The sequence below is a fragment of the Carcharodon carcharias genome, chromosome 2 (genome assembly GCF_017639515.1).
Source record: "Carcharodon carcharias isolate sCarCar2 chromosome 2, sCarCar2.pri, whole genome shotgun sequence".
Taxonomy (NCBI): Eukaryota; Metazoa; Chordata; class Chondrichthyes; order Lamniformes; family Lamnidae; genus Carcharodon; species Carcharodon carcharias.
Genome location: NC_054468.1, coordinates 104,733,835 through 104,753,012, shown reverse-complemented (window position 1 = coordinate 104,753,012; position 19,178 = coordinate 104,733,835). Strand labels below are relative to the sequence as shown.

General features: G+C 39.5%; 1 protein-coding gene across 8 annotated transcripts in view; it reads left to right on the top strand.

Annotated features, from left to right (window-relative positions):
• The window catches only part of ralgapa2 (Ral GTPase activating protein catalytic subunit alpha 2), a 554,472-nt gene that overhangs the window by 210,282 nt on the left and 325,012 nt on the right, over positions 1 to 19,178 (top strand). For all 8 annotated transcript variants that reach the window (XR_005942422.1, XR_005942420.1, XR_005942421.1 and 5 more), the window contains exons 20-21: positions 651 to 836; positions 14,511 to 14,660. Coding sequence is in view for 5 of the 8 variants with exons in the window: in XM_041183014.1 (XP_041038948.1) it covers positions 651 to 836; positions 14,511 to 14,660 (336 nt within the window). In the remaining 3 variants the exon portion in view is untranslated. The remainder of the gene's footprint in view (positions 1 to 650; positions 837 to 14,510; positions 14,661 to 19,178) is intronic.

Genomic DNA, 19,178 nt, shown 5'->3' with positions numbered 1-19,178 from the left:
TCAGCAAGAGTTATGGATCACTCTGGGATTCAGTACCATCTTATATTTCCCTACAGTGCAACATAAAAATCTTTTCATCATGTGGGAGGATAGAGTAGCTCTGTCAACCAGTGGTGTTCCCAAAGTTGTTATAAAGATAAGAATAGCAATATTTAACAGTGACACAAATAGCTAGACACTTAGGAAGGGGAATTTAGAAGTGCATCGTGGGTGGGTACATAAATTAGATACTAGGGACAACTTGATTACTGGTCAACATTTCAAATACTGAGGTGTTTGAGCATTAATATAGCCATTGGATGCCAAGCTATATATTTTTTTTCAAACTGCTTTTTTGTTCCATTGCAGTTGTGTACAGAATAATCCAATTATCTTCTGAATTTTTCTACTTTGTGAATTAATGCATTAACTGTGTGATAGAGAACAGTATGAACATTTCTAGAGATTAACTTTTCATAAAACCTTTTTCAGTTTGAAATGCTTTGCTAAGCAAAAGATTTCAAGCAAAAAATTTTCAAATATGAAGCATCAAAAATGATTTATTTAAAAATGATTTGTATGTTAAAACATGTAGATTTTATCTGACTTTAGATATGACTTCAACATTCAACATATTTCAAAAAAAATTATCCTTTTCTTCTAACAACTAGGTGAGAGCATCAGTAGTGAAACATCCAATGATTTTAATAGTTTCAATGAAACGGAGCTACCCTTAACTCAGTGGAAGACATTTGATGAAGAATCAAAAGCTGGTGCAGTACTTGATGATGCGGATGATGCAGATACAGCACACAACTGGCAGAGACGATGTTCTTCCAATGCTACCACTCTTACAGGTAGGGGATATAGCAGATCAGAATTAATGCTTTAACCTGGATTTGTTTATATATTATTTAATGTGGCCTTGTTTGTGCATTAGAAGCTTACCATTTCTGCAGCCTGTGGAAAGTTTGGGCTATTCGTTTCATATTTAAACAAGATGTTTTGTTTGTTACGGCAAAAACCACAAACATAGACATTGAATACAAAAGTAAAGAGGAAATGATGAAACTATAAGATGTTGTCTAGGTTACTGTTGGAGAACAGTTTACAGTTTTGGAAGTTCCATTAGTGAAAGGAATAAAATACAGAATAGGTGTATTGTAGATTCCCTGGGCTGATAACAGGGATAGGAGGAAATAGTTTCGATGATGGAATTGAAAATTAAAGTTGGCAGAGAAGATTAAAGGGGAATTAATAGAATTGTTCAAAAATGTTAAAGGGCTTGAGAAAGTGAATATGGAAAGGATATTGCGACCAACAAACCAAGAACATTAATTTAGGGTTAGGGCAAGTAGCAGGAAGGGAATTGTTAGAATATTTTTCCCATCAAGTGTCATTAGGGCATGGAATACACTAAAGACTATGGCAACATTGAAGCAATAATTAACCACTTGAAGTGAAATATCAAAGGCAATTCAATCAATTAAACAGCTTTGAAGTAGAATGGCATTTTTCTGCTGAAATTTCTACGTACCAATGACTTTCTCCAACATTGGATTCCTTTACCTGAAAGAAGGATGGTCTGAGCTGTCAGGCAGTCTCTGTTTTGTCAGATGTAAGACCTGGTGATTGTACTTGAAATTAAGAGATATAAATAGATTAAAGAGCGATTGTTAAAAGTGAAGAAAATAAACATGCCAATTAGGATAGCTCATTTTCTGTTAAACTAGCCATGGTATATTTTGTTTTGAGTTCAACATTATATTCAATTATTGTACAACAACTTAATTTATATAGCACCTTTTAATGTTGAATAATATTCCAAAGTTCTTCAAAGATAATGGGCACTGAGCCAAAGGGGAAGAGGTTTGGAGGGGTGACCAAGAGTTTGGTTAAAGAGGTGTGTTTTATAGAGGGTCTTAAATGAGGTGTAGTAAGGGTTTGGGAAGGGAATTCCAGACAGTTGGACCATGACAACTGAAGACTCTGTTACAATGATGGGGCAAAAGAAAGGCTAAAGGACGGTACAGAGCTAACAACTTAAACAACAACAACAGCTTGCATTTATATCATGCACATCGAGTAGTAGAATGTCTCCAGCCAAGAAAAATCAGGAATAATGACCAAATGCTTGATTAATAAAGGATGTTTTTAGGAGCATCTTAAAAGAGGAGAGAGATGATCAATGATAGTAATGCCATTGAATGTCATGGGGAGATGGTTAGATTGTGTGGCTGAATGTTAGCTGTCACTTAACAGCCCAAGCTCAAAGGCCATCCAGACCTTGCCTCATGTGGGCATGGACTGCTTCAGTATCTTAGATGTTGCGAATTGTACTGAATATTTTGCAGTCATCAGCGAACATCCCCACTTCTGACCTGAAAATGAAAGCAAGATCATCGCTGAAGCGGCTGAAAATGAGTCTAAGACACTACCCTGATAAATTCCTGCAGCCTTAGAGCTGAGATATTCACCCCCAACAACTGCAACCATCTTCCTTTTTGCTAGGTATGAGTCTATCTAGTGAAGAGTTTTCTTCCTAATTCCCATTGACTTCAATTTTGTTAGGGTTCCTTGATGCCACACTGTCAAATGCTGTCTTGATGTCAAAGGCAGTCACTGTCACCTCAAGTTCAGTTCTTTGTCCATGTTTGGATCAAAGTTGTATTTAGGTCTGGAGCAAAGTGATCCGGGGGAACAAGAACTAAGCAAGGATGAGCAGGTTATTATTATGAGTAAGTGGCACTTCATTGCACTGTCAACAACACTTTGCATTACTCTTCTGATTGAGAGTGGACTAATAGGCCAGTAATTGGCCAGATTAGATTTGTCCTGCTATTTGTGGACAGGGCATACCTGGGAAACTTTCAACATTGTTGGTTAGATGCCAATATTGTAACTGTACTGAAACAGCTTGGGTAGGGGCGTGGCTAGTGCTGGAGCACAAGTCTTCAGTACCACAGCCGGGATGCTGTCAGGGCCCATAACCTTTGTTGTATCCACTATGTACAGTCATTTCTTGATATCACTTGGGATGTGAATTGAATTGGCTGAAGACTGCCACCTCTGTTGCTGGGAACCTTAGGAGGAGCCTGAGATGCATTATCCACCTGGCACATTGAGCTGAAAATGGTTAAAAAACATCAGCCTGCTGCTGCTACTGCATAATTTCTAATATCCCTCAATGAACCAGGGTTGATACTCTTGCATAATGCTAATATAGAGTGAGGAATATGCCAGACCATGAGGTTACAGATTGTGGTTGAGTACAATTCTTCTGCTGCTGATGTCCCACAGTGTCTCATGGATGGCAGCTTTGAACTGCTAGACCTGTTCTCAATCTACCCCATTTAGCACATTGGTAGTGCCACACAATATGATGGTGGGTATCCTCAGTGTGAAGATGAAACTTAACCCCCGCAAGGACTGTGTGATGGTCACTCTTTCCAATACTGCCATGGATGGGTGCGTCTCTGACAGGTAGATTGGTGAAGATGAGGTCAGGTGCATTTTTCCTTCTTATCCTTTATCTCATCACCTGCTGCAGGCCCAGTCTGGCAGATATGCCCTTTAGGACTCAGTCAGCCCACCCAGGGTGCATCTGTACCTGAACAATCTGTAGTGCTTCTTCCAAGTGGTGTTTAACATGGAGGAGTACTGATTCATCTGCTGAGGGAAGGTGGTATGTGGTAATCAGCAGGAGATTCCCTTGCCCATGTTTGACCTGATGCCATGAGACTACATGGGTGTCAATATTGAAGACTCCCCTGGCTGCTGCTACTCATAACTGTAAAGCATTGTGTCACTGCCATTTTTGGTGGGTCTGAACTGGTGGGCCAGAACATCCCAGGGATGTTGATGGAGGAGTCTGAGACATTAGTTGAAAGGAATAATTCTGAAATTATAGATTACAGGCTGTTGTTTACTAGTCTGTGGGACAGCTCTCAATTTTGGGCCAGCTGTTACCGAGGAAGACTTTGCAGCCTCAACAGGGCAGCATATATCTATTCCTCTTCGACTTTTCTGCAGTTGTTTAATACAACTGATTGGCTTGCTAGGCCATTCAGAGGGCAGTTAAGAGTCAGTTACATTGCTGTGGGTCTGGAGTCGCATGTAGGCCAGACCAGATAAAGACGGTGGTTTTCCTTCCCTGAATCTGAAAGCCTGATGGGTTTTTGTGAGAGTAGTTTTTTGATTATCATTACTGATTGTAGCGTTTTATTCTAGTTTAATTAATTAATTGAATTTAAATTTCTCCAGCTGCCATGGTGGAATTTGAATTATGATTCTGAAACATTAGTCCAGGCCTCTAGATTACTAGTCCTGTAGCATGACCATTACACTGCTGTTCCCAACGTTACATGCACCAATATTGATGCACCTCCCGATTTCATTACTGCAATTAGCGTTAAGACGAAATGGTTCAGGGATGCTACTATTTTCTATGATTTCTGTGTGAATTTCAACATTAGTTGAGGCATAGAGGGACAGCCTTAGCTTTGATATCAGGGCTCAGCTAAGTTTGCTAATTTCACTTGGAACAGTGAAAAAGGTGATACAGTTGGCTTCAGTGCTCCTGGGTTAGCGAGGAGAAGTCTAGTGGGATTTTTTTTTTGTTCCTTAATCGCTGTCTGGCACTTCCAGGCACACGTGTGTACGCACGTTCATGTGTGCGTATGTGTTTAAGTATGTTTGTGCACATGTATGTATGTGGATCCACCATAACCATTCTCTTATCTATCTTTGTGTTACAGAGACCAGGCTAGATCTGTGTGTGGGCCCCCTCCTTCCTGTGACTTTACCTTAAGTTTCTTTTCCCTTTTTACATTTCTTGTCTTTGTGCTGTTAGATTTCTCTCAGTTTTTCATGTTTGAATCTTTCCCCTTCTACTGTCAGCCGGTGCCCTTTTTTTTTCTTTCTCTTCTGCTTTTCCTCTCTATTTGTTTCCCTACTCCTCTGCTTATTTCATACTTTTCTGCTTGTGTGCCAGCCAACTCATGATTTTCTGTCCGAGGTGGGGATGGGGATGCGTGGGATGATAATTGCAAGTGGATGAGCTCAAAAGTGCAAAACTCAGTGAATGGTGAACATTTTGGAAATTTAAGCTCGAGAAATATTTGGATAATTTTAGTTCACAGTTACTTAAAATCAAATTACTTGTCAATTTTCCACAGTAGAAGAAAACAAATTCATTTGGGATCAACTCTGAGCTTAAAATTCCAAGTCCTTTGCAAATTCTAATTATGCTTTTGGAAGACATGAAGACATTTTGAAAATATCTGTTGTGTTTATATAAACATGCTGTCACCAAATGCCTTTGATCTTTGTTATACAAAATCTTCTATTACTGTCAAAAAATACTTTTTACTTTTTTCTGTGTGAAATGAGCATTGTTCTTAAAAGACTTCATGGCAAAAAAACTACACACAGACTTCAAAATGAAATTTTGAATGGAAAGACATCTTGTGAATACTCTAGGGAAAGTTTTTTTTAAAGAAAAAGTTTTCATAAAAATAGAACATAAAATCCACAGACCAGTCTTTCTTTCATGCCCTCAAATAGCTGTTCTGTAATATGGGGATTATTGTCACTAGCCTATACCTGCTCTTGTTTTGGACTGCTGCAATGCATGGATGACGTGGGATGCTTTGAGAGCTTTGGATACCATTGAGCAGTCCCAGACTGCAGCATATGATGCAAAGTGAAATTTTCTTGGTTTTTTTTTAGAGCTGAGTTTTTATTAGCTACTTTATAATATACAAAGACTTGCCAACAGCTTTCATACATGTCCTGTAAATGTAATTTTACTTGCTGTCATTTTTTTGGATGAACTTTCAGTAACTCATCAACCTTAATTATACTCTGATTTATTATAATGAACCCAAATTTATATTGACCGAGATGTACCTAACTCTGTCATTCTTCCCATTTGACTGACTGCTAACTTTCACCTGCTAACAATCCTGCATAAAAGCACAGAGAGTTAAAGTGAAGAAAAATAATAATCAAGTGAGCTGCAAATTTAGTATTCCAATTTTACACAATCATTCTAATAATTTAATGTGATGCTTTTGTCTTTAATAATCATCATCCTCTGGAGTAACTATTGAGGATACCCTCCATCGTGTTGTGTGATACAACCACCGTGCTAAATTGGATAGACTTTGAACAGATATAGCAACACAAGACTAGGCAGACATGAGGCGCTGTGGGGCAGCAGCAGCAGAATTGCACTCATCCACAATTTATAACCTCACAGCCCTGCTTACCCCCCACTCTATCATTACCATCAAGCTAGGGCATCAACACTAGTTCAATGAAGAGTGCAGGAGGGCATGCCAGGAGCAGCACCAGGCATAACTAAAAATGAGGTGTCAACCTGGTGAAGCTACAACTTAGGACAACTTGCATGCCAAACAGCGTAAGCAGCAAGTGATAGACAGGGCTAAGCGATCCTACAACCAACGGATCAGACCTAAGCTCTACAGTCCTGCCACACCCAGTCGTGAATGGTAGTGGACAATTAACAACTAATTGGAGGAGAAGACTCCACAAATATCCCCATCCTCAATGATGGAGGAGCCCAGCACATCAGTGCAAAAGATAAGGCTGAAGCATTTGCAACAATCTTCAGCCAGAAGTGCTGAGTGGATGATTCATCACGGTCTCCTCCGGAGGTTCCCAGCATCACAGATGTCAGTCCTTATCCAATTCAATTCACTCCATGTGATATCAAGAAGCTGCTGAAGGCACTTTGATACTGCAAAGGCTCTGGGCCCTGACAACCTTGTGGCATGGTACTGAAGACTTTGCTCCAGAACTTGTCATGTCCCTAGTCAAGCTGTTCCAATACAGCTACAACACTGGCATCTACCCAACTATGTGGAAAATTGCCCAGGTATGTCCAGTACACAAAAAGCAGGACAAATCCAACCCGGCCAATTACTGACCCATCAGCCTGCTCTCCAGAGACCCAGGGTAATGCTCTGGGGAGATGGTGAATGGTGCAATTTGAATTCAGTAAAAATCTGGAATTAAAATCTGATGATGACCATGAAACTATTGCTGATTGTTCTAAACACCCATCTGTTTCACTCTGTCTTTCACCTGATCTGGCCTACATGTGACTTCAATGCTTGACTCTTAAAATGCCCCCTGAGCAAGGACCATTGGGGATAGGCAATAAATGCTGGCCTAGCCAGCGACACCCACATCCCATGAACAATTTTTTTTTTTAAAAGTGCCAGGCAATGACCATCTCCAACAAGAGAGAATCTAACCATTGCCCCTTAATATTCAATGGCATTACCATCACTGAATCTTCCACTATCAACATCCTGGGAGTTACCATTGACCAGAACCTGAACTGGACTTGCTATATAAATACTGTGACTACAAGATCAAGTCAGAGGCTAGGAATCGTGGGACGAGTAACTCACCACTGACTCCCCAAAGCCTGTCCGCAGTATACAAGGCACAAGTCAGGAATGTGATAGAATACTCTCCACTTGTCTGGATCAGTGCAGCCCTAACAACACTCAAGAAGCTTGACACCATCCAGAACAAAGCAGCCCGCTTGATTGGCACTCCCTCCACCGCGCCCAGTGGCAGCAGTGTGTACCATCTATAAGAAGCACTGCAGGAGCTCACCAAGGCTCCTTAGACAGCACTTTCCAAACCCATCTAGAAGGAGAAGGGCAGCCAATGCATGGGAACACCATCACTTGGAAGTTGCCCTCCAAGCCACACACCATCCTGACTTGGAAAAATATCACCGTTTCTTCACTGTCACTGGGTCAAAATCCTGGAACTCTGTCTCTAACGGCACTGTGGGTGTACCTACACCACATGGACTGCAGTGTTCAGGAAGGCTGGTCGCTACCACCTTATCAAGGGAAATTAGGGGTGGGCAATAAATTCTAGCCTAGCCAGGGACGCCCACATCCCATGGATGAACTAAAAAAAAATTGTGAAGTGTTTGATCAGGTGAATAATGATACAAAACTGGAACCCTTTAAAACTAGTGTAAAGTAAATGGCAAAAACTTTCGAAATAATAAAATTTAGCACACTGCACTCAGCACTCAGCAATCGTAATATTATTTTCTATTCTTAATTTTCATTCAGATTTGAGGTTTTTTTTCCTTTTTTAAAAAAAGAACAAAATGGATGTAAAGGGGTAGTGAAGAGCAGTAAGAAATTGAGCGTGGGACAGGCTTGGCTGAAAAGAGGCTGATAGGAGGGCTTGAGTTCGGGCAACAGTGAATATGTGCATGCAAGTGAAGGCTCAGGAAAATTACATGCTTCATGTAATTGGCAGCAGAGATGGAGGAACCTGGGGAGCCTAGCGTATTTTTTCTGTCCCATTTGCTGCCACTGGCAGAGGTCACCAGCGGAAGGTGACGGTGGTTCCTGGGAAGTGAAGGTGAAGACCCAAATTTCCTTCATTGAAGACAAGTGACTCTGTAGGGGCCTTCTGTCAGCTCTAAAGATATACCTCCTAAATCTTTCAGCTAAGGTTTCCAGTTGATTCGGCTGCTTTAAACTTCCTTGCCACCTCTTGTGCCGTAGCAGTGTTCCTCCTGCTGGATTCTTCAACCTTGCATTGACGTGCTCTCTTGTGATCTTGTGACTTTGTAAGAAATATCAGATCAAATGCAACTCTGTCACCACTCATCTTGAAGTTGTTGCTGTGAAAAAAATATAAGCGATATGAAATAAAATGTCAACTGTATGCCATTTGGGACTGTGACTAATTTTTCAGACTTGAATGATGATCAAAAAATGTTAGTTATTCAAAAAGTACTACATTGGCCACTCCCCAGTCCTCTAGCACACATCCTAACTTAATGGAGCCTTGAAATATAATTTCCCAGGCCTCAATTATATTCTCTTTCATCTTCCTCAGGATGCTAGGATATAGCCTGTTGGGCCATAGTGCTTTATCTCTCATTTAGATGGAGTACACACCTTAATCCAATTATCTACTAGTTAATTAGCTTAATATCTGTAGAAAGGAACATTTTAAAATCTTTAAGGAAGAAATTGTCACACATCTACATAAAAAGAAAAGTTAGAAACAGTTGGAATGCATTTTGTAAAAAAAAAAATGATCGCAATTGAAAAATCTTAATGAAGTTCTCTGAGCTAGTGATGGATATGGTAGACAGGGAAAATACAGTATTTGCGAGCACCCTGACCTTCAGAAAGCTTTTTTTTAAGGTAAAGTACCACACAGGAGACTGTTGGAGAAAATTGAAGGATATAGAATTAGGGACCAAATAATGCTCATTAATGAGATTGAATTCACTGATCTATAGATGTCAGTTTATGATTTGAGTCTTTTATAAGATAATGGCATGCAACCATTTCCTTCGGCACTCTAGAAAATATTAAATTTGGTTTTGCTGCTTTACCCACCTTGACCACCTCAGTTTTGCTGGTACTATTTTCATTGAGATATGTAAGCAACTTATTTGAGTCTTTGTTTATCTACCATAAATCAGTCTTCACAGTGGAGAATAATACACCTGACATTTTCAGGAAACTAATAATGGATCAATAACTGGAACTCACTTTAATATAAGCAAAGTAGTATTAGAAAAAGTAAAAATCCTGGAAAATCTCAAATGTATGTAATAATTGAGTTTGACTATTCAGGATCATAAAGCAGAGGCACTAATTAGAAATTTGTCTCAAAAAATACAGACCTCATGCAGTAAAGACAATATTTGATGTTCAGTCATTGGAAGCTAATAGCCCTGATGAGGATAAGCCTACTCATGTCCATCACAGCAGCCAACTGTTTCTTACACTATTCAAACTCCTTTCTCTACTACCCTACTGAGAAAATCATTTGATGTGTTGATCCCATTGTGTGAAGAGGACTTCTTGACATCAGCCCTAAATTTATTTTACAATAGTATGACTTTTTGCCCTTTGTTATAGTTTAATTTGAAGTAGTGTTTTGGGTTTGTCTTTTTTCTAAACTTTCATTACCTTGTATATTTCCACAAGGTCACCTCCCATTTGCCTCCTTTCAAATTCAGCACTAAAAAATGTAAAATCCCCAAAACCTGATGGTTTCCGTGCTAGAATTTTAAATGAATTAGATGAGGAAATTACTTTAGCCATTATCTTTCAAAGCTCCCTATTCAAAGATTGTTACTTTAGATTGGAAAATTACAAATAGAGTTCCATTGTTTAAGAAAATAACATCTGTCAGAGGAAGACATACTGAATCACATGTAGCTGTTAATCAGTTATTTATAGAATCATTTTCATGATGAGTGCAAAATGTTTAGTGTAATTAAATTTCAAGTAGTTGACACCCTTATTTGCACCAACAGTGTTCATAATGTCCTTTTCCTGTTAATGACTCATTAAGAAATTAACTACGAGAGTGTAAAAGCGATGGAACATGAGTAACATCTGTTGTTGTTCTGTTTGTTCTACAAAAAGTGAATTCAGAAATAGAATTCAGTATCATTTGTGGTATGCATTGGTGACTGATATTTAGAAAATCTGTACTAAAAGTGGATAGACCATGAATGATTCTTCTGCAGTAGTTCAATTTATTGTAACTGTTGTGATCAATTTCATGAATTTCACAAACAGCTGGAGAATTTGAGTGGTTATTTCCTCATTGTTTTCTAAATGGTGGAATGATTTGTCATCCAGGAAGGATATCCAAGGCGTTATAAGAGAATAATGGATATGAAATCGAATACGCCTTGCGTCGCTGAATAAATCAATATGGAGACAGTTGATTTCAAATGATGCCTGGTTAAATGTTAAAGCTTATTCATTTTATCATATTGAACACTGACATATTGTACATTACAATTTACCTGAGGTTTTTACAATAATTATGGAGCAAATTGAATGTTGAAAGAATGCTTTTCTGGACAAGTTAACAGGTGTATTAGAAATTTATAAGTCATTTAACTTAAGTGTGTAAAATTAACACTTATTTGTATGATGAACCACAAAAAATCTTTTCCAAAAATATACTTCAGAAAATTTGTAAAATTACACTCCGTAACCTCCCTGAGGGTAATTAGGGATGGGCAATAAACGCTGGCCTAATCAGTGACGCCCGCATGCTATGCCCAAATAAATTTTTTAAAAATATACAAAGTGCAGTACAGTTCAAATTCTTTCCATACAGCATGTTGCATCCTGAAGTGTCTCAATGCAATTGCAATTACATGTCATATTTAAAATATACATTTCATGACAAAGATGCTATCTGAGGGGGTTTAACACAGTTTCTAGCCCACAATATACCATGGCAGGTAGACTTTTGACAGTGACTGCTCCCCATTGAGCATTTATGGCTGCTGCCTCAAGCTTTAGTGACTCCCACAGCATGTAATCCTACAGCTTGGAATGTGAATATCTGCATCACTCAGTCATGGAAAACTCTTTGAACTGGGACACCAACAAATTTCAGACAAACTAAAGAGCCTCTTTCACTGAGTTGATGGTCCTGTAGCAGCAGTTGGTATTTGTCTCGGAGTGTAGTCCCTGGGAAGAGCCCATTGGTCACGGAGTCCTGTGTCTCAGATATATATGGATAAGGAAGACTTTCAACTCACCTTGGCCCATCCACGCAGAAGGAGCCTACAGTTTCCCTCTAACCCCACTCCTGCCCATCACAGTTTCTTAAATTATTCGAGTTCTTTCCTCTACTACCCTACTGAGAAAATAATTTGATGTGTTGATCTCTTTGTGTGAAGAGAACTTCCTGACATCAGTTCTAAATTTATTTTACAATAGTATGACTTTTTGCCCACTTGCTATAGTTTAATTTGAAGTAGTGTTTTGGGTTTGTCTTTTTTCTAAACTTTCATTACCTTGTATATTTCCACAAGGTCACCTCCCATTTGCCTCCTTTCAAGGCTGAAAGACTGAAATTTCTTCAGTTCTTTTACCCTTGTCAGGCCTATTAGCTTCCAGTGACTGAACGTCAAATATTGTCTTTATTGCATGTGGTCTGTATTTTTTGAAACAAATTTCTAATTAGTGCTGCTGCTATATGATCCTGAATAGTCGAATTCAATTACTACATTGGTTTCTGAGATTTTCCAGGACTGTAAAATGTTTTGTGGATAGCTTTTCATAATCCTTTTCAGTTGTTTGTGAAAGTTAGATATCTATGATCTTGCTCTTAATATGTGTCTCTGAAGCTGGGGGTCACTCTCATTCACTGTTCTTTCTTTGTGGGTTTGAAAGTTATCCTTGTGTCTTGATGGCTGGAATTAGACTCATTGCTACACCTGTGATATGATCAGTGATAGTTTTAAGCGTAATTTCCCTCTATTCAGTGCACAACGCATTTTAAAACTATCTTTATCACCAAATGCTTAAATTTATAATGCTTGTAATTTGAGAACTCCACAATTGTGAAACATCTTGCTATTTACTACAGATACAACTTAAAGGATTTTAGGCTCTTTGTGTTAATTACACTCTTGTGCCCTGGGTGAGGCCAAGGACATTGAGTCCAAATGGACCATGTTCAAGACCTCAATTGTGAAAAGCTATGGCTTGAAGGCAGTCGGTGCCTGTCGTGGTGCCAACCCTAGGACCCACTGGTGGACATCAGTGGTGAGGGAGGCTGTCAAATCGAAGAAGGAGGCCATCCAGGCAATGCTTGTGGATGGGTCTCCTGATTTGGTTGAGAGGTACAGACAGGTCAGGAGGGCTATGCAGCTGTGGTCGCTGAAGCGAAAGCTCGGGCTTGGGTGGAGTTTGGAGAGACCATGGAGACTATTGGATGGCATCAAGGTTGTTCTGGTAAGCTATTTGGAGCCTTAGGAGGGGTCGGCGGGATATCACCCAAGCTCTTCTTAGCAAGGGTAAGGAAATGCTGACCACAGCTGGGGAGATCGCCAAGAGGTGGAGCACTTTGAGGAACTCCTCAACCTGGTGGACATGCTGTCCTTACAGGAGGCAGCGCCAGAACCCTCTGGTGAGATCGGATCTGTTGCTATTGCTGAGGTCGCTGCAGTGGTCAAGGGCACCTGTAGCAGTAAGACAGCAGGGGTGGATGAGATTTGCCTGGAAATGTTGAAGGCGTTGGACAATGTCAGAGTGTCGTGGTTAATGCACCTCACCAATGTTGTGTGGAAGGTGAAGACAGAAGCATTGGATTGGGGTGGTGATCCCCATCTTTAAGAATGTTCGTGCTTTCCAAGGACAGGATATCAAGATGCAGCCGAGGTACAAAGAGTATCCAGTTTGGGGGCTTGAGGGTGGCCTCTCTACTGTTTGCAGATGGTGGTGTGCTCCTTGCCTAATCCGACTGTGATCTCCAGTGGGCACTTGAACGTTTCACTGCTGAGTATGACACAGCTGGGATGTGGATCAGCACCTCCAAATCTAAGGTCATGGTTCTCTCCCGGAAAAGAATGGGTTGCTCTCTCCAGATGTGGGGGGAACAGTTTCCCATAGTGGAGGAATTCAAGTATCTTGAGATCTTATTCATGAGTGATGGTGGGGGGGAGCGTGAGATTGACTAGTAGATCAGTATGGCAGCTGCAGTTCTATGGGTGCTGTACCGGTCCATGGTGGTGAAGCAGAAACTGAGTTTTAGGACGAAGCTCTCGCTTTACTGGCTGAGCTACATCCCCATCCTCACCTATGGTCATGAACTGTGGGTAATGACCGAAAGGATAAGATTGCGGGTACAAGTGGCGGAATTGAGGTTTCTCCCCATGGTTGCTGGGCCTACTCTCTGGGAGAGCCTTGGAGTAGAGTCGCTGCTCTTCTGGATCAAGAGGGGCAGTTAAGGTGGTTCGGGCATCTGATGCCCTCTGGTAGGCTCCCGATGGAGCTGTACCTGGCACGGCCCACTGGGCAGAGACCTCGAGGCTGACCCAGGACACGCTGGAGGGATTACATCTCTTGGCTGGCCTGGGAATGCTTGGGAACCCCCAGGAGGAGCTGGAATCTGTGGCTGAGGAAAGGGAAGTCTAGCCTGCCCTGCTCATCACTGCCACTGCAGCCCTCAGCAGGAGAAGCAGTGTGAAAATGGATGGAAAGATGGATGTTAATAACACATTTCAAAAGGAGCCAATAAGTGACTTCAGTATTTAATTCTTTTTACTGTTAGTGTATCTATTCAGAAGTGTTCAGTGCAACTTTGAAGTATGACTATTGTTGAATTGTCTTCTGATTTTAAATTTAATTAATTTGTTTTACTGAAATTTTATGTGAATTGCAACAAATAGAATGATCATTTTTTTTTTAGAAAAGGCCAAAGAGCTTTGAAAGTTTTTGTGACCTAAAGGGGAAAGTACAAGCTTGGTTCTGAATTGAGAATTTTTTTTTTTTTGAGGGCCCAAAAATTGTGTATATCCTGAAGAAAAAGCTGTAGATCAATCTAAGGCTGAATATAATAGAGTTTTCATCCCTACTAAGGGCAGATACTTGCCTTGAACTTGCAAAGCATTCTGATGATATGTTAATTTGGTGCATTAATTTAAATAAACCCATCGTGTATATTTTTCTGTTCCCTCTTAGGTTTTGGTACTGCCCTTCCTACCCTCTCAGCAATTTGTGCACAACCCACTCTTTCATCAGCTTTCCCCATGCAACCTGAATCCAAGGACTCCACTCCACTCCTGGATGAAAAACTACATCAGTCTGTCTTGCAAATTCCTGAGGATCTGGGTATTTTTTTTTTGGTTGATTATATATTATTTTCATCTGGGGGTAATTTATTTGGCTCACTGAGTTTCTGCTTTCTGAAAAGAAATGGTGCAAATAGCCTCATTATTCTCCTTTTTTAACATTGTCTTAGTGATTTACATTTGAAAATCCTAAATCAGGTATGAATAATCTTAATATTGTAATATGAACATAACTGCAAGTAAACGAAAAAACTATTGAACATTGAGGTTATCCTTTGAACATTGATCCTTTGTTTGTATCAGATACATCTTAATGTAAGTTTCAGCATGTCCACAGGTTTAGGGAACAAAATATCAGCAACATGTATGGAACAGTGCTCGTGATGAGCATGTTAAAGTCACAGTAAATAGGATTAAAATTATTTGATCTGAAATAGTGGCCAGCAGCTCATCACTGAAAAGTTGAATTTGCAACTGTTCTGTATTTATTGCAGCAAACTCTAATCAAGTTTCCAGGAAAAAAATTTTAGTGATTCAGCGTGTTTTGCTGTTATAATGAATTTTGAGTAATTGGAAAGCAACACTGGTTTCACAATCAAAATGAACATAGCTACTTCCAGCCCAATTGCCTATCTTAATTCCAGCTGTCCTTCTGGTAACTTTAATAGAACTTGCTGCATAGGCAAATTGACATTTCAGGTTGATGCAAAGTCATTGACCTGAAACACGAATTCTGTTTCGTTCTTCACAGATGCTGCAAGCCCTGCTGAGACATTGTCAGCATTTCCAGAATCCATGTACTTTGCTTTTGCTTCAGCTGTGTTCCTTTTTGCATAGTTCAAAAAATACAAACGAGAGACATGACTTCATGTTTATCAGCATGTACTTTCAGTATGTTGATCTCTGTGTGGTTTTTAAAAAAAAACTCCTCCACTTTTTTTGTTAATGTATGATGCCTCTTTCAAGATGAAGCCAGCTCTTGGGAGCCATGTTTCCATATTGTGTTCCCTGTTGGTGAAATTGTCCAACAATCTTAAGCAGGACACATTTTCCAATGGGAGTTAATGGATAAATTTTCCTGTTCATGCATCTGGGCACTTAAGATTGTGTATGATACAGAGAGAGAATTCAGGCAGAGTGGATCACATGGCTCATGTTTCAGTAATTGACTGATGCCCAATTTCCCATCAATTGTATGGGCTTACTTTTGGGCATGTAATTCTTCTCGCCTGATGTTCCTCCTTCCTCTACCGTGGGCCATCCTATATGCCCAGGAAAAGGACGACCTAAATGTTCAGTTAGCTTTGAAATGCAGTTCTGGGCAAAACTCTCTTTGAAAGACCTGACATTCAGTCACCATTCTCAGTAACCTTTCCCTGATCATAAATGATCATCATTCTATTTTCGAGACAAAATTGTTTTTTGACTCGATGGGCAAGGGACCCACCAAACTTCTGTTTTATTAGAGATGCTAAATAGGTGCTTAACTGGCTCAGTAGATCCCTGACTCCCTTGCAGAGTGCCCCACCTGAAAATAGTCACAGGCTTTCATGCCACTAATTGCAGTCAGTGCAAGTGACAGTTTCTTGTTTTACTTCCACAGGGTTGATCAGGAGTGCAGAGGAACTGTCTGTTAGTTGAACTGACGTCTTTTTGGAGGAGAAGGGGTGGTTAAAAGCATAGTTGAAATACATATGATCGGGTGTAATTGGCCAGTGTTCTATCGAAGCTAGTTTTTTTTAACAATGAAACAGGGCATATAATAAAATATAAGTACATTAATAAATATATTTAAAAGGTTTAAATTAAGACTGCTTTATATTTTAGTTTGAAACACACCTGAAAATATGTACAACTGAAACAGTAATCCTGATGCAGCAGGAAATATCCAGTAGGGGATGCTAGATTCAAATCCACATATTTAAAACTATAACATTTTCTGAAGCTGCTAATGTCTGGTATCTTCAAAATTAATTTAAGTTTTCTTAAAATTTGTAGTTCCATGAAAATGTTGATCAGAATTTCTGTTGGGTAGACCTTTACAAAGACATTTGACAAGAGCACCCCTCAATTTTTCTAAGCTATGGGGTTGATTTTAATTTTCAGCAGGGAGGTGCTCTAACAGACAGGATTACTTGTCCTTTATAGAATCTGACCAAATTTTATTCTGTTGAAATCAGTGGAGTAAAAATTGAGTGGGTTTCATAAATTGCAGGTGAGCTGCTTCACCAAATTACTATCCAGCAGCCTCATATAATTTTTATATTTTCATCCTCTCACAGTGCACCCTGTCGGTGAAAATGAAAAGTTGCCACTCTATGTTGTCACCATGTCATCATTTTGTTAATTTAATGTGAAGTTGTTGATGTCAGTGCTCTTTGTAAATCTGGTTTTAAAATCTTGTGTTGCATAGGTTTCACCCAAAATGTAATTTGGCCTCTTAAAAAAATAGCATTTTTTTAGTATTTTAGATTTCAAATGTTAACTCACGCTTTAAAATTCAGCATTTTTGTACAATGTTTAATTTTGGAAATTAGTAAGCTAATTTGGTTATTGAAACATTATCCCTTTTATTGAGATGAATGTTCACGATGTATTGTTCATGTGTGTATGTGGGAACATTGCTTACATATATTTGGTCTAGCCAAGAATGTATCTCAGCTTTGACTTTGTCCCTATTGGAATAAACACTAATGGCCCTGCTTAGTGTAGGGCAGGGATTGTAATGTATAGTCAGTTATCTCTGAAACTTTTTTGGAATTCATGAATTAATTGATAGCTACAGTGCACATGGGATGTACTCAGGCTCGCGACAAAAACGAAAATTGAGAAAAATTAAAAGAGGAAAAGCCATTATCACACTACAAATGTACATCTTTTTTAGTGTTAAAACAATTGAATCAAGGCTAAATTAATCCACACCAAAATGTAAAGTGCATATAGACAAAGGTTATTCTACAGAGATCTTCAACCAGGACTAAGCACTAAAAAACCTGTGGAGGCCATTCAGGCCAGTAATTGGCATCAAAATAGCAAATTATAGAATTTATATTAGATAATGCCTCGGTGTTGATTATTAGAACTCCAAGCAATCAGCAAAATAGGAAGGAATGGGTTTTGGGGGCAGACAAATGCACTGAGAGGATGAAAATTTGAAAATTACATGGCGCTGCTGGGTATAAAGACATTGGAGGGTAAGTATAGAGGGTTACAGAACTTTCCAGTCCTAGTATATCTAATAAAAGCACCATGAGCATTATGACCTGATTCGATCTCATTCATAGAATTGCAAAAAGGAAGACCTACACAAATAATTCTGGCCTGAGAAGAAATGCAGCTCAAACATTTTGAATAACTGCTTAAATCTCTTTCACTGAATCACATTGCATAATTGCTGCTTCCATAGGAAACAAGATGACATTGTTACCTATGTACAAAGAACTGGAAGTCTAATGTGTTCACAAACGCCACAAGGTGAAATGAATTATCTGTTAATGCATGTAACAATTTGTGCTTATCCAGCACATGCCAGAAAGATTAGAAAGGGAGGTAGCATGAGTGGAAGTTAGAGTTGGTGAGGGGACTGAAGTGATGTTTGAAGGGATAGGATTTGAGGAGAGTTCAAATGTAAAGATGTGGAAAAATGGTGAGTTTTGGAAGAGAATGTCACCAGTGGTGAAGCAGAGGGAGAGAAACCAGAGTTCAAACAGTGAGGCTATAAAGAGATTTATAAAGGAAGGTCAGAATTTTGAAAAGGATGAGTGAGGCAGGAAGTTGTGTAGGTAGAAGAGGATGGGATACAAATTAGGAGCAGGAGTAGGCCACTCAGCCCTTGAGCCTGCTCTGCCATTCAATAAGATCGTAGCTTGATTTGTTTGTAACTTCAACTCCACAGCCCCACCCATGCCTGATAACCTTTCACCCTCTTACTTATCAAGAACCTGTCCAGTTCTTCCTTAAAAATATTCTAAGACCGCTTCCACTGCATTTTGAGGAAGAGAGTTCTAAAGACTTACGATCCTCAGAAAAAATTTCTCATCATCTCTGTCTTAAATGGGTGACTCCTTATTTTTAAACAGTGACCCCTAGTTCCAGATTCATTCTCTCACAAGAGAAAATGTCCTTTCAACATTCACCCTGTCTTGATCCCTCAGGATCTTAAGTTGTATCCAAGTTGCCTCTTACTCTTCTAAACTCCAGCAGATACAAGCCTAGTCTGTCCAACCTTTCCTCATAAGACAACCCTCATATTCCAGGTATTGGTCTAGTAAACCTCTAAACTGCTTCCAATGCATTTACATCCTTCCTTAAATATGGAGACCAGTACAGTATACAGATGTGGCCCCACCAATGCCCTGTATGACTGAAGCATAACGTCTACTTTTGTTTTTAATTCCCCTCACAATAAACGATAACATTCTGTTAGCTTCCCTAATTACTTGCTGCATCTGCATACTAACCTTTTGCGATTCATGCGCTAGGACACCCAGATCCCTCTGCATCTCAGAGCTCCTCAACCTCTCGCCATTTAGATAATATGCATCCTTTTTATTCTTAC